At 45.4% G+C, this 16,166-nt stretch overlaps 1 protein-coding gene across 6 annotated transcripts in view; it reads right to left on the bottom strand.

Annotated features, from left to right (window-relative positions):
- DIP2A (disco interacting protein 2 homolog A) overlaps positions 1-16,166 on the bottom strand; it is a 70,909-nt gene that overhangs the window by 40,889 nt on the left and 13,854 nt on the right. For 5 of the 6 annotated variants that reach the window (XR_003680851.2, XM_055086494.1, XM_028492769.2 and 2 more), the window contains 4 exons: positions 11,194-11,313; positions 9,870-10,067; positions 1,942-2,033; positions 970-1,080 (listed from right to left, as the gene is read on the bottom strand). Coding sequence is in view for 5 of the 6 variants with exons in the window: in XM_055086494.1 (XP_054942469.1) it covers positions 970-1,080; positions 1,942-2,033; positions 9,870-10,067; positions 11,194-11,313 (521 nt within the window). In the remaining variant the exon portion in view is untranslated. Of the gene's footprint in view, positions 1-969; positions 1,081-1,941; positions 2,034-9,869; positions 10,068-11,193; positions 11,314-16,166 lie in introns of those variants that run through there. The other variant, XM_028492771.1, reaches the window with a different exon arrangement.

Below are 16,166 nucleotides of genomic sequence, written 5' to 3'. Positions count from 1 at the left end.
CAACAGTGAGAGGCCCGCGTACCGCAAAAAAAAAAAAAAATATATATATATAGAGAGAGAGATATATATATATATCTCTCTCTATATATATGGGCAGGCCTGACCTTTAGCAATCTTAATTATTTCCACACAGAATATGTCCTTCAGTAGAGTTTTATCATTTTCTTCTTATAAATTTTTACAAACTCTAGTTTTACCCTAAGAATCCCGGTATTCAAATATCTGTTCATCATATAGTATCCTTTGGGATATACTGCTTTTATTCACAAGCTTTACCTTTGGGATTCTTGAATATTTCTTGCTGATAATGCTCATGTGAACAACTGCCTGAACACTGGGGTACCATAGAAAACTATGATTTTCTAAAATACATGCTGAGTCTACTCCTAAAATGATCTATTTTTCAATAATCAGATTACTGGTATTTATACCTAAAATGTAATAGCTACCTAGAACATCAGCAACCCGCCCCCTGCCCCGGCCTGAAGTCATCTGTCAGCAATGAAAGCTGCTCGCTGTTATGGAAGTGAACAGAAATGCAAGAGAATGTCACATGTTTAAAACTATCACTTAGAAGTGAGCTAAAAGACATCTCTGTAATGATTTACTTATCCCCAAGAAATGAAAGTTATTATCAATAAACACACCATTTTGAGAAATGATTTAACAAAACCTCATCAAATCCCAACTTCTATGCATTGGCGGAGAAAATGTTTGTTTCTGTTGGGAAATTCAAACAAGTGATATACTGGCCCCACCAACAGCTGTTCCAGTGCCCTTGTCACCAGCGAGATACACAAAAGGAGTATCTGGAGATGAAGCTGCTTTAATCTCTCTGAGACCCTCCCGCCTGTCCCCCGGCTCCAGACGGCACCTGGAATGAGGAGACTAAGGCCTGTGAATGGACACGTGGACTTCAGGATGAAGCCTCAGAGACCGTGAACCTGGGGCCTGCACCGCGCTTGCTACCTTTCTTGTTAGTGGCACTTCGATGGGGACAGGAACCAGCTCTGCCAGGAGACACCCATAGAACGCAACAGTGAACATGACAGGGTCGCTATTAGGAAACACCAGCGCCACCTACGAGAGTACAAAGGAAAACCACGAAATGCACTGTGAATAATTCAGTCATCTGAATGTCTGCTGCTGAGACAGAAACGTTACTTTGAGTGCTAACCCTTGGTCCTTAAGTGTCTGCAGCCATGTAACTTCTAATACACACAGTCTTCAGGTTACGGTCTTTACCCCACATGAGACAAAATAACGTTAAACTCCTGGGCCTAAAGGCAAGCACTGCTGGGTCTGCCCGTGGGGTCTAGGTCCAGCTCCGTCCACTCTGACCATCTGGGCAGCAGCGACGCAGGGAAGGACGCGATGGACCATCACCCACCATCAAGTAGCCCAGGTGAAAAACAACTGGACATGAAGAGGGAACCAGGAATCAAAGTCTATCAAAAGATCTTCCAAAAGAAAAAATCCTGACACCAACGTTTTACTTGGACAGACCTTCGCTCAAGACCAAAACATTAACAGGGGAGGGAGGCAGGCCGAGAACTCAGCAAGACCCTGACAGCTGCCCTCTCGGAGTCTCCACGGGCACCCCCTGCTCCCACCTGGTCATCATGCTGCCACTGTTTAAATTACATATTCTATTACATTTACCTTACATTTTTATTTTTATCAAAAAAGTTTTAAAACACAGAATTAAAATGACGAAAAGTACTAATGAAAAGCAACACCCATATCACCCTTCCCCACTCCCCAAGACAGCCACTTTTTACCTACATCAACACAAACTTTTTCCACATTTAATATTTTTTCATATTAAATCCCTGTATTAATGCTGTAAGTCTGAACAACTGAGAGAACACTGATGTCAATGAAACAGATTTTTAGTCTCCATTCTCACTCACTCCAACAAAGGCGCATTTGGTTACTTACTCTGTCTCCAGGTTTAAGTAGTGGTTCATTCTTACTAGTCAGTTTATTAAGTAGAGTATAAGCTAGTTTTAAACTCCGACTCCAAAGTTTGCCTAAAATGAAATAAAAATACTAAGCAATGTAAAATTTAAGAAACTAATAATTAACATTTTAATGTAGCAATCATAACATACCATTAACATACCATTATTACTCTATTGCTGAAAATTCAGGTGGTTTCCAATTGATAATTATTTTGCACAATGCTGCAATGAAGTTTTCTCTTAAAAACAACTTACAGATTTATTTTTCTTAACAGAAAAGTAAAACAGCATTTTATTATAGAAAATTTAGAATACAGAAAAGCCAGCTGAAAAAAGCATTCTTTCTGTTATATATGTATACACACACACACACACGCACACACACACGTATGCATAATCTTTAAGAAACGGGATCACGCTTCACCCTTTTTTCAATGAACGTTGCACTGTGAATGCGCTTTCATGTCACTGAATGTGTCTCAATTATACCCCTTATAAGAGTGGCATATAAGTCATTTAACCTTTACAACAACAATTCATGAGGTGGGTCCATCTTCATCTCTGCTTTCACTCAAGAGGAGACAGTCAGGGAGATGGTAGGGAACCTGGCAGAGCCACGGGCGCTGGAGGGGAGCGTCTGGACCCCTCCTGAAGGTGCCCGGCCCTGGGGGTGCTTCCCTGAGGAACACGGCACATGACACACGGGACAGTGAAGGGCAGGGGCAGAGGGCGAGGAAGACAGAAAAGCCTCAGTCCGCCCCAAACCGGAAGCAGCCCTCCCACTCACCCTGCGCGATGCAGCGACGCAGGAAGACAGAGCCGTCCTTCACCCTCCCCACCCCTGGGCAACCACGCGGCAACCACACGCCCTTTGCTGTAAAGAGTCTAAACTCGGGCACAACGTTGTGAGATAAGTGAACTGTGGGGCCTGAGAAATAAATGAGAAAAATCGTCAACTCAAAACACCGCTGCCTTTGCCTAAATAGAAAGGTCAACTCAAGATGTTAATAACTGTAACACATAAAGATTTCCAAACTGAATCCAGATAGTTATAAAAAGAAAAATGCATCATGACCTCTCTGCAACAATGCAAAGAGGTTTAACAGAAAATCAACATAATTTGCCACATTAACAGAATAAAGGTGAAAAAAACTAAAATAATTTATCATTCAGGATTTTAAACATCCTTCTTAAATTTGGGATGAAAGGAAACTTCCTTAATGTGATTGTTAAAAGTCATCTTTAAAAATTCCATAGGAGGTATCATGATTAATGGTCAGATATTGAAAGCTTTCCCTCAGAAAACAGGAGCAAGTCAAGGACAACTGCCTTTTCAACTGGAAGTCTCAGCCAATGCAATTGGGGTGAAAGGGGCAGAGAAGGTAAAACAATAGGAAACAAAACTGTCATTATTTGCAGAAGACGTGACTGCACATATCATGAATCCTATAACTGAAATCAGCAAGGCTATCAGATATAACAGCAATATGCAAATAGCATTTAATATCTATGTGCCATCAATAAACAGCAAATAAAAATTTTAATGATACTATTACAATAAGATTTAAATAAACATGCCAAATATCTAAGAATATGTGTTACCAAAAATATGCAAAGTCTCCCCCCAGAAACTTATAAAACAGTACTGAGGTTGAAAAAGATTTGAATGAACGCAGGAACCTGTTATGTCCATTTGCTAGAAGGCACCGTAATGCAAACGTGCTAATTCTCCTCAAACTGCTCAAGGCAACGATAACCAAAACCTCAACAGGTGTGTTTGTGGCACCTGACACAAACTGACACTGAAATACCAGGGCGAGAGAAGCCAAGACGCTCTGGAAGAAGGAGACAAGATAGGAAGACTTTCTCAATGGACGTCAAGACTATTATAAAGCGACAGCAATTCAGAGAGCATGGCGGGGACTTCCCTGCGGTCCAGTGGGTAAGACTTCGCCTTCCAATGCAGGGGGTGTGGGTTCGATCCCTGGTTGGGGAGCTAAGATCCCACATGCCTCAAGGCCAAAAAACCAAAACATAAAACAGAAGCAGCACTGTAACGAATTCAATAAAGACTTTAAAAACTGTCCACATCAAGAAAATCTTAAAAAAAAAAAAAAGAGCGTGCTATTGGCGTAAGGGTAGAATATAAATCAACGTGATAAAACAAAGAACCCCAAACAGACCCACCCCGTGTGGACAACTCCACTTACAACACGGGTAGCACCGAGGGGACAAGAACAGGACAGCTGCCATCGTTCCTGAAGAACTGCCCCGGAGCCCAGGCCCACACCACACACACAAACTAAACTCCCTCCGGGTGGGCGGCAAGTCTAACGCGGGTGGGAGAAGAGCAGAGCTAGCGCCCAGGAGGGGAGAAGGGAAGCCTGCTGCAGGGCCGTGAGCGGCCAGGGTGCACAGTAAGCCGCCAACAAGGACTGGCGTCCAGAACACACAAAACGCCCACAAATAACCCTGTATAAAAATGTACAAAAGATTCAACACTTACCAAAAGAGAAAACCCAAATGATCAAAAACAGGAAAAGATCTCAACCTACTCAGTCATCAGGAAAATGCAAATTAGCACCACAACGACTGTCACCATATTCTCACCAGATTAGCCAAAATTAATAAACCTGCCAATGACAGGGAGAAGGTGGGACTCATACACTGATCAGATAAGTGCAAACTGGAAAAGTCTGGAATTATCTGATAAATGTAAAGATGTTATAATCCCAGAACTAGCTAGCACCTCCTCTCCTAGGTATATACCCTACAAAAATGCATGCTTACATACCAGGTAGCACATACCGGAATGTTCCCGGTAGCACTGTCTGTAACAATTAAAACTGGAAATGACCCAAAAGTCCATCAACAGTATAATGGAGACATACATTCTGAAATATTCAATATTCGTTCCTCAACAGAAATGAATGAGCTACAACCATACACAATAATACGGATGAATCTTAAAAGCATAAAAGTCTGAGACTCTGCTTCCAAGCAGGAAAGAGCAGTGGTGGCAGACCAGCACTCACACCCAAAATGACTTAAAACTGGATAAAATGCAAAACCATCTGTCGGAGGCAGCAAAGACAACTAGAGGAGTTAAGACCCCTGGGGAAACCCTTGGGAGGTGAGCTGACCTTCTGCAGCTGTTCTTACAAAAACTGGGGGCGGGGCTTAGTGTCTGGCGCCCACAGGAGACGAACATCTCACGGCCTTGTGCCCTTCGGAGTGCTGCTGCTGGGGTGCGGAGACCGGGGCTTCAAGAGGGGTCTGCTGAATCTCGGGGCCATGCACAGCAGGTGGAAACCTCTGAAAGGCCAGGCAGAGCCCCAAAGTCGCCACATAAGACAAAACCCATGGTTGGGGACCCGCCCCCCAGAGGAAAGGGTCACAAAGATCACATCAGTTCTAGAAAATGTGAATAAAGGAAAACAGAAAATCTCCAAACTGAAGTATATATATAAAAAGGATGCCATGGGACTTCCCTGGTGGTCCAGTGGTTAAGAATCGGTCTTGCAATGCAATTGGTCAACCAATCCCTGGTTGGGGAACTAAGATCCCAGATGCCGCAGGGCAACTAAGCCCACGTGCCACAACTACTGAGCCCGCATGCCACAACTAGAGAGCCCACGTGCCACAACTAGAAAGAAGCCCGTGGGCTGCAACGAAGAGCCCACGCGCCAAAACGAAAGATCCCGCGTGCTGCAACTAAGACCCGACACAGCCAAAATTAATCAATTAATTAATTTTTTAAAAAAGAATGCAAAATATAAAAAAGGCACGTGGGACACAGAAAAGGTATTAATATAAATGTAATCAGAGTCCCAGGAGGATAGGAGAGAGAAATGGGGAAGAAGCACTATATCAAGAAATTATGGCTATAATTTTCCAAAAACTGATGAAAGATACCATTCCATTGATCTAAGAAGCCCTGTGGACCCCAAGCAGGAAACTTTCAAAGAACATAACAGCTAAATATGTACATCACAGTAAGACAGATGCAAGCCAAAGCCAAAAAGCCATCACAGGGAAAAAGACACATCCTCATCCAGAGAGGAGCAATAATCTGGCATCTCATTCCTCAAAAGATATCACAAAAGTCTTCAAAGTGCTGACAGATACCTATCCGCCTTCACAAAGGAAGATGCGGGCAGTCCCACAGCCAGCAGGAGAGGTTACAGCGGGAAACGCGGAGTGGCAGGAAGGAACATTCCGCAAAGGAAAGAAAAAACAGCATGACTCCTGACTTAAAAAGCAAGAGTAGTGAGTGGTGTCTTACGGGTGTAGTGGATACAGACTTAAAACGCAAGACAAGGAGAGAAGGACCACAGGCTGGGGTCTTCAGGAAGCACTGAGCAGAGCGAGGCACAAGAAGGGCTCCCGGGAAGTGCGGGACAGTGAGATGCAGGCGACGCCGTCCGGCCGCAGTCCCTGCAGGTTCCCTTACAAGGGAAGTCTGTGCTGAGCGGAACACAGGCCTTGTCCCAATGCCTCGTGTGACCCGCACCCGGAAGCTGAATTCCAGGTGGAGGCTGTCAGCAAAGCACGCTCATGGGCGCGCAGCAAGCTCCTTTCTTAAAGAATTACAGAGCCATCTCTCTAACGAGCACAGGTGCAAAGACCCCAAACAGCATACTGGCAACTAGAATCCAGGCATTTATTGAGAAGATATCTTGGCCAAGTGGGATTTATTCCAGGAATGCAAGGGCTGCTTAACATTTGAAAATTAATCAATGTAATTCATCGAATTAGTGGAGGAGGGCAGAGAAACTGTATGGTCACCTCGATGAAGCAGAAAAAGCCAATCCATGATGCGAAACTTTCAGCAAACTAGAAACAGAATTTCATAACGACAAAGAATTTCTACCATAAAACAAGAAAAAAGCTACAGTAAACAGCATACTTCAAGACCAATTGCTTTCCACCTAAGACAGAGAAGGATTCACACTGCACTGGCGGTTCCAGCCTGTGCAGTGAGACAAGAACAGAAACAGAAACCGAAGGTGTGAGAACAAGAAAGGCCAAGACAACACCGTCATTGCTCACGGGGGCTCAGCTTGTGCACAGGATGCCCAAAACTGCTCATTAATAGACCAAAAAGAATTAATATGTCACTTTAACAAGATCACTAGATACAAAGTCACCATTTAAAAGATCAATTGCATTTCTATTTACAAGCAACAACTGAGTAGAAAAAATTTAATCATTCCATTACAATAGGACTAAATCTAACGAAAGAAGCTCAAGACTCCTGGACTCAAAAGCATAAAACGTCACTGAGAACAAGAAAGGCCAAGACAACACCGTCATTGCTCACGGGGGCTCAGCTTGTGCACAGGATGCCCAAAACTGCTCATTAATAGACCAAAAAGAATTAATATGTCACTTTAACAAGATCACTAGATACAAAGTCACCATTTAAAAGATCAATTGCATTTCTATTTACAAGCAACAACTGAGTAGAAAAAATTTAATCATTCCATTACAATAGGACTAAATCTAACGAAAGAAGCTCAAGACTCCTGGACTCAAAAGCATAAAACATCACTGAGAGAAACTAAAGTAGGCCTTCAAAGGAGGGATATTCCAGGGTCATGAGCTGGAAGATCCCATAACTGCCAACAACACCGATTAGCCTCAAGTTGGACTATGGGTTCAGTGCAGTGCCAATCAATACCCCAGCAGGATTTTTTTCTGGAAATGGACAAGCTGATTCTAAAGTTTACTTGGAGGGCTTCCCTGGTGGCGCAGTGGTTAAGAATCCACCTGCCAATGCAGGGGACATGGGTTCGAGCCCTGGTCTGGGAACACCCCACATGCCACGGAGCGACAAAGCCTGTGCGCCACAATTACTGAGTCTGCACTCTAGAGCCCGCGAGCCACAACTACTGAGCCTGCGTGCCACAACTACTGAGCCTGCGTGCCACAACTACTGAGCCTGCGTGCCACAACTACTGAGCCTGCGTGCCACAACTACTGAGCCTGCGTGCCACAACTACTGAGCCTGCGTGCCACAACTACTGAGCCTGCGTGCCACAACTACTGAGCCTGCGTGCCACAACTACTGAGCCTGCGTGCCACAACTACTGAGCCTGCGTGCCACAACTACTGAGCCTGCGTGCCACAACTACTGAGCCTGCGTGCCACAACTACTGAGCCTGCGTGCCACAACTACTGAGCCTGCGTGCCACAACTACTGAAGCCCACGCACCTAAAGCCTGTGCTCCACAACACGAGAAGCCACCGCAATGAGAAGCCTGTGCATCGCAACAAAGAGTAGCCGAGTAGCCCCCGCTCGCTGCAACTAGAGAAAGCCCGCGTGCAGCAACGAAGACTCAACGCAGCCAAAAATAAACTAAATAAATAAATTAAAAAAAAAAAGTTTACTTGGAAATGTAAAGGGCCAAGAATAGTCAAGGAAATCTTGAGGCGCAATCACAGAGCTGGAGGACTGACATCCAGCACAGACTCGTAAAGCTCCAGCAACTCAGGAAGCGCGAATGGTGAAGAGAACAGATCCACAAGTACAGTTTTCACCTGACGGATGACAAAGCCATATCTGGGGGAAGGGCTGCTTCTCAACAAATGATAATGGGTCAATTCCATTCATAGGAGAGAAAATGAGTTCAAGTTCACACCATACACAAAACTAAACTGTAGATGGATCATAACACTAAGTGTGAAAAGTAGAACGAGTCTTCAGAAGAAGACTCGGGGGAGGAGAATGCTATTGTGACCTTAGGTCTGGCAAAGACTTCCTACACAGAACAGAAAGCACAAAAAAGGGAAAAAACAGACATATTAGACTACATTAGGTTAAGGCTTCTTATTCATCTAAAGCCACAATTAAAAGTGTTAAAAGGCAGTGCAAAGGGTGGAAGAAGATATTTGCAAAACATGTACTGGACAAAAGGTGTGTATCTGAAACATAAAAAGCATTAGCAAGCAAACAGAAAAATGAGCCAAAGATCTGGGTACTTCATAGAATGAGGTGTTCAAGCAGCCAGTAAGCACATTAGAAGCACCCTCAGCACCAGGCACTGGACACCACGATGCTCCCTCAAGGAAGGCGAACGGGAACAGACAGTATCCAGTGCTGGGACTCCTCCCCCAGGGCTGGGGGGGTGGAAACAGCTCACCAGCTCGTCCTGAAGCTGACGCGCGAGTCCTGCGCCCACAGCAGCACAAACGCCTACACGTCCACCTCAGACCCACAGAGAACGTTCACAACAGCCCGACACGCAGCAGCCCCGGAGTGGACACAACCCAGACGCCCACCTACCGCTGAGCTCGGACGCTGGCTGTGGCGCATTCTCACAATGAGATACCGTCCATCGATGAGAATGAACTGACCACGCAGCACACAGCACAGGGGTGAACCTCAGACAACGCTGAGCAAGACGCAGCCCAGAGCACCTAGGACTGGCTCACACCCAGCGGCCAGCAGGGCACTGGCCTCAGCTGTGGGGGACGCCGGCCTGGGGGCCAGAAGTGCCTTGGGGCCCGGTGCTCCATGAAAACACATCCAGCCAAATGCACGCGATTCGTGTTACATAAACACGTAGAATGGAACCAAAAGACGCCAAACACAAAAAAACACATACTGCTTGACGCCATTTGTCCAAAGTTCAAAACGAGACAAAACTAAACTCCACTGTTCAGAAATGCACACACAAATGTGAACTCTCGAAACCACCAGGCAGGGAGTGGTCCCCCAGTGGGGGAAGGGCAGTGGCCCGGGAGGGGCCCCCGGGGGGAGGCGAGGTTCTGTTTCCCTGCCAGTTGTGTCAGCTTGTCAGGCATCTGTTCTCTCATGTTCCTCAAGCTGCACGTCTATGTTGTACGACATGTAATATTTCACAGCTCGCCAGCGCCCAGCTGCTTTCTGTTGACACTTGCCATAGGTGAGGGTGTAGACGGCCTTCCCCGTGGTATCCAGGGCGGTCAGGCATGGGGCTTTGGGCTGTGTGGTGCCCCACTGCTGCAAGGTGGCCAGCAGCGACGGTGGCCAGGTGCTGCCCATGGCCAGCAGCTCCCCTTTCAGCACTGCCATCTGGCCGCCCTCAGGCTTCGGCTGATTTGGATCCGGTTGCTGCACTACAAGCAAAACCGAATGTGAAAAGCAGCATTTCACAGAACCAGGCACATACTCTACTGTTAGGCATTCACCTTTAATACTTTTCTTCTTTAAAAATACCAATTATAAGAAGGCTGCCATAATTTGTTTAGATTTCCACATCATTGTAACAGTCACAGACCAATTGAGCAAACATGGAAAGAGAGCTGGTCATGGATCAAGATGAATCCTGGCTACTGTAACCCCAGGATTACAACGACCCCCAGGCTTTCACCCAGAAGGCACCTGAGAAGCAGGTGTCTCCACTTATAAAGGATGAGAGTAGAATCACCACTTCAGTTTAGGCGCTCAAACCACACTGAAAGAAAAAAAATAAAGTAAAATCTATTACGCTTCCAGTGGATATGTCATCAAGGTTTGCCCAAATGTACGAAAGACTTCCTAAAAAGCATTCATAGCATTGAACTCTGAATTTGAAAGGCGTGATCTGATTACACAGACGTGCCCTAACAGCCATGTCCAATCCCCAAGTAGGAGGAGACACCAGAGCTGGTCTGTGGGACTACCGCACAGCAGAGGTGCAAGGCCGGGGGCAGGGGGCGGCCGGGTGCCCCGAGGCCCCAGCCACACGTCACATGCTGCTATCTTGTACGGGGCTTCACTTCTCTTACTTCCCCACAGATTTATACTCCTTTCTGTTTCTTGGTAATTAAAAAAATAAGTCTATATTTTTTCTCTAACTATATATATCATTCATAAATGAGAGGCTAAAATCCTGAAAAAGAGCCCAAACTTTGCTAAAGATATAATACTTTAAAACCAAGGGGAAAATAAATAAAACCACGGGAAGACAAGTCTTTCAGATTTAAAGTTTAAATAAAAAAGTAAATCATGGAAGTAAAATGAAATCTTAGATGTATTCTTACCAAGTACTAACCACCGGACCAGAGGCACAGAGAGGCGCTGTCTCCTAACTGCGAGCTGTTGACACAGAGCCCGAGGTCGTGTGTGACGCTGAGGTCCCCACCACACATGATGACCACAGAGTCTGGGTCTGACCCACGTAGGAAGGGCGTTTGCCTGTGTGCTCAGATGTAACGGCCGCCCTGTCTGCACAAACTAGCGGGCCGGAGTCGGGACACTCACCTTCCAACAGCTCCTCCAAATCATCCACGAAGAACTCCTTCAGCGGAGGGCGCTTTGCTTTCTTCAGGGTGTTCAGAAGCTGCTGGATCCTGGAGGACACTCTGCCACTCACGGGGACACCTGCCACGGGAAGAGAGCGCTGAGGCTGGGTGCAGAACCCAGGTCCAGAGACCACCCGCGTGAGTGCGTCAGAACTTGTAAATCCAACCAAGCACTGGCCCCCTCAGATGGCCATTTTGGAATTTATTAGTTCCTCTGACAAATGTTTACTGAATGCATTCCAGGAACCAGAACTTGTTCTAAGCTGGCGGTTTTCAGAGTGGCCCAGGGACCCCTAGGGGTGCCCGAGACCCTTTCAGGGGTCACATTAGAGACGCCATTTGCTCTTTCCCTCCCCTCTCTCACACGCGCACAGTGGAGGTTTCCAGAGGCCACACAGTGTGGGACGCCCGGCAGACGGAACCCACCCAGACGCTGCTCTCGCGCCAGCTACAAGAGACCAGCAACCGCAGCAGACAAGCCTACCCTTCTCACGGCATCTCGTTGTATTAGAACTGTTTTCATACATATGTGCTACTTATGTTGAGATAATGAGCTTATTATTTTTAAATGAGTTAGTAAATATTTTTAAAAATCTTTAGTTTTAATTTCTAATATGGTAAATATACAGAGACATAACCTGCATAAGCTAAAAGCTTTCCGGTGTCCTCCATAATTATTAAGGAACGCCGTTCTGGGAGATGTAAAGTCAGCCAAGACAGATGAGAGTCTGCCCTCAAACAGGTCACCGTCTACTGCACAAAAACCAGCAGAAATACATACATGTGCTGGTGGAACAGAGCACCAGCCTCGGTGACAAGCGCTCGGAGGAAAAGGCATGTGGGAACACAAGCAGGCGCGCTGGCAGAGGAAGCGAGGGCAAGGCCTGGAGCCCCAGCCACCCCCGTGCACCGCGAGGCGGCTGGCACCTCCTTCCTCCAGGGCTGGGCCAGCGATCGAGAGCTGCACTCACTGGCCTGGTCAGCAGTCTCCCTTGTCCTTTACAACACCAGCACTTTGAAAGAGTCCAGTTCTTTCCATCATTAAGTAGCACATACCTCATCCTGCATTTGCTTGAGGTTTTCTCAGGATTCAAGTCAGATGCTGCATTCCTGGCTGAAGCAGTACCTGAGTATCACGTCCAGACCCACGGGACACCCACCTACCCTCAGGGAGACGCAGGTTTCTGTCACCCAGGAAATGTGCAGTCCAGTGCTCCACTATCGGTACTATTTTTGGCTTGTGCCACTAATAAGAGTGTGAGAGGAGACACTTCAGGACCTCACGAGTATCCTGATCTTCATCCAGCTCTCTCCCTCCATGTAACGGCCACTGGTCATTCTGCCAGAGGCAAGGTTTACTGCAACGGTTGCCGAATTATTTTCCAGCTTGAGCAGTCCACTGACATTTACAGCTGACGCCTGACTTCCTTCCTCCCTTCCTGGCTCTCCTGAGAGGGAGAGGTACTGAAGACCAAGACCTGGCGCCTCGGTGTGCTCACCGCTACTGCTCCGTGTCTTTCTTCTTCTAGCACATGGAGCTGAGAAAGTATTCTGTGCACACGCACACCTACGTACCCATGGATATGCACACCCCCCTACACATACAATACACGTGTGCACACGGGCCGCATAACAGATACAGGTCTGTACCCTAGCGCCCCGAGCCCACGCCAGGGCCCCCAGTGCTGTGCTCACGTCCGGGTGCCTTTCCTCTGCAGCGAGAACCCAACACCAACACCTTTGCTCAGTGCTATCGCAGATACAGAATCAGTTCCAACTGTTGTACCCAAACCACGACAGAAACAAAGCTACGAACTAGAGTTCAGAATTGGTTTGCTGTGCTTCCTACACAGCCTCGTCCAGGACCGAGGGTGCTGAGTCCATCACTGACCTCTGTCAGCTCTCTCCCCTCACCCTCTTAAGGGTGGCTACGTAGTTCTCGGAAATACAATCAGGTTTGTTTATTTACAATTCCTTTCAGTTTTAGGGTTTTTCCCTTCCTTCCATCCATTAAGTTTATGTTTTGAATGTGTAGAACGTACTTCTAAAAGTCACAACTGTATAAAAAGATAAACTCAAAAAAACGTCACTCCCTCCTGAAGTCCTTCTCCCGCCCCACCCCATGCACCTGCGGCCTGAACCAGCCCACTGCTTTCTGGCTTCTCCTTCCTGCATTTTCTTCTATAGAGATAGTAGATTTATGCTTGCTTTATTTTCCTGTTTCTCACACAAAAGGCAGTGTACTGTAAATGTTCCTTTACTCTTTGCCTTTTCACTTAATGTCTCCTAGAAAAGCACCTCATTCCAGGTCATAAAGGTCTTCTCGCTACTCCTGACAGCTGCACGGTCCACCACAATGTGAAGGTACCAGGTTTATTCAACCAATTTGAGAGGCTATGGATAGTAGGTACTTCCCAATATTTTGGACGTATAGACAGTGCTGCGATGAACGACCTCGTGTGCATGTGTTTCCTTATTTTTAGAGGTGTGCATTCAGGGGAAACTCCTACACTGGCACTGCTGGGTCCAAATGGAAGTACAGACACAGATCTTACCAAATGCTCTTCCAGAGAGGCTGACCTGCTTTGCATTCCCAACAGCAATGTGTATTTCTCTAATTGCGAAAAAGGCTGAATGAACATCATGTGTAAGAACTATTTTTACATTTCTTTTTGTGAACTGTCTGTATTTTCTGCTTATTTTCCTGTACTAGGAGTTGGCAAACTTTTTCTTAAAGGGTTAGAGAGTAAATATTTGGGGCCGTGGCACCGTCTCTGCCATCATGAAAGCAGCAGACGATGTGGGAGGGGCAGGCGTGGCAGCAACTGAAATCACCCCGAATCAAGACGAACGGAAAAACATCCCAATAAACACATTCTGAATTTTAAAAAAAGAAACTGGAAGAAGAAGAGCAAAGGAAAGCCAAAGTAAGGAGAAGGAAAGAAGTAATGTATATGAGTAGAAGTAAATGCAATAGAAAAAAAGATAAACAATAGAGAAAAACAATTACACTAAAACTGGTTCTTTGAAGATAAACAAAATCCAGTGAACTCTCTAGCTAGAACGATTAAGATGAAGAGTGAGAAGACCCTAACTGCTGGTGTCAGGACCGGGCAGGACAGCATCGCAGGCCCCACACCCACCCACGACAACGAGGGAACCTGCGGAGCAGAGGCGAGACGGACAGACTCCTCCAAAGACACAAACCTGACGCGAGAACAGAAGAGGAAGGAACACTGCTCAATTCATCTGAGATGAGTATTATCTTGATACCAAAACCCAACAAAAATCCCAGACCAGTATTTATCTCAAACATAGACACAAATCCTTAACAAAATACTAGTAAATCAAATCCACAGTATGTAAGAGAGGTAATGCACCATAACCAAGTGGGGTTTATCTTGAGAACATACCTTTGGCTTAATCTTCAAAAATCAGTCAATGAAATGTACTATATTAACAAACTATGAAAAAAAAACCATGTGATGAGTTTAACACATTTTAAAAATCATTTAACAAAAATCATGATAAAAATTTTCAGAAAACTAGGGGAAAAAAAGGAACGTCCCCAACCTGATGAAGAGCATCTGTGAAAAACCCATGGCTAACACCACAATTAAAAATTGAGGGCTTCCCTGGTGGCGCAGTGGTTGAGAATCTGCCTGCGGATGCAGGGGACACGGGTTCGTGCCCAGGTCTGGGAAGATCCCACGTGCCGCGGAGCGGCGGGGCCCGTGAGCCATGGCCGCTGAGCCTGCGCGTCCGGAGCCTGTGCCCCGCAAAGGGAGAGGCCACAACAGTGAGAGGCCTGCGTACCACCCAAAAAAAAAAAAAAAAAAAAAAAAAAATTGAAAAGCGGATCTTTCCCCTAAAATGGGAAACGAGGCAACTTGTGTCCACTCTTGACATTTCTAACTGACGTTACTAGAAGTCCTAGACACTGCAATAAAGCCAGGAAACTAAACATTCCTACAGGCAAACAATTTGGAAAGAAAATTAAAATGGTATTCATAGACAATATGATCATACATGTGGAAATCTTACAGAATCTACCAAAAAGACTACGAGAATTAATGTAAGATCAATAAACAAGAACCGACTATGTTTCTATAGATGAGCAATAAACAACTAGAAAAAAATTTAAATACCATTTGTACAATAGCATCAAAAAATATAACGTATTTTGAGACAATTTTTTTTAATGTACACATTTTTAAAATATTTATTTACTTATTTGGTTGCACCCGGTTTTGGTTGTGGCAGGTGGGCTCCTTTAGTTGTGGCATGGATCGAACTCGGGCTCCCTGCATTGGGAGCGCAGAGTCTTAACCGCTGCGCCACCAGGGAAGTCCCTATTCTGAGATAATTTTAACAAAATATGTGCAATACCTGTACACTGAAAGCTACAAAACAGTGCTGAAAATTTTTTTTAAAGAGCTAAGTAAATGGAGAGATATACCATATTTATCAATTGAAACATACGGTATTGTTAAGATGCCAATTCTCTCCGAATTGATCTAGAGAGTCAGTGAAGTACCAGTCAAAACCCAGCAGGAATTCTGGTAGAAGTTAACAAACTGATCATGACAGTGTGGTACCGGTATAAGGACAGACAAAGCAGTGGAACAGCATACAGAGCCCAGAAATAGGCTTCTCTCATATGAGGTCCACCGATCTTCACTAAAGATGCCAAAGAAACTGGATAGGGAAAGAAGGGTCTTTGTATCATATGATCCTAGAACAACTGGACACCCATATACAGAAAAGTGAACTTAGGTTCATACCTTGCACTGATATTAAACTTAACTCAAAATGAATCATATACCTAAACATAAAACTATAAAATTATAGGAGAAAACCTTTATGACCTCGGGTTAGGAAAATATATCTCAGATATGACACAAAAATAGGATCCATGAAAGAAAAAAATGG

This window comes from Physeter macrocephalus, chromosome 8 (assembly GCF_002837175.3).
Source record: "Physeter macrocephalus isolate SW-GA chromosome 8, ASM283717v5, whole genome shotgun sequence".
NCBI lineage: Eukaryota > Metazoa > Chordata > Mammalia > Artiodactyla > Physeteridae > Physeter > Physeter macrocephalus.
This window is presented reverse-complemented; position numbering and strand designations above follow the sequence as displayed.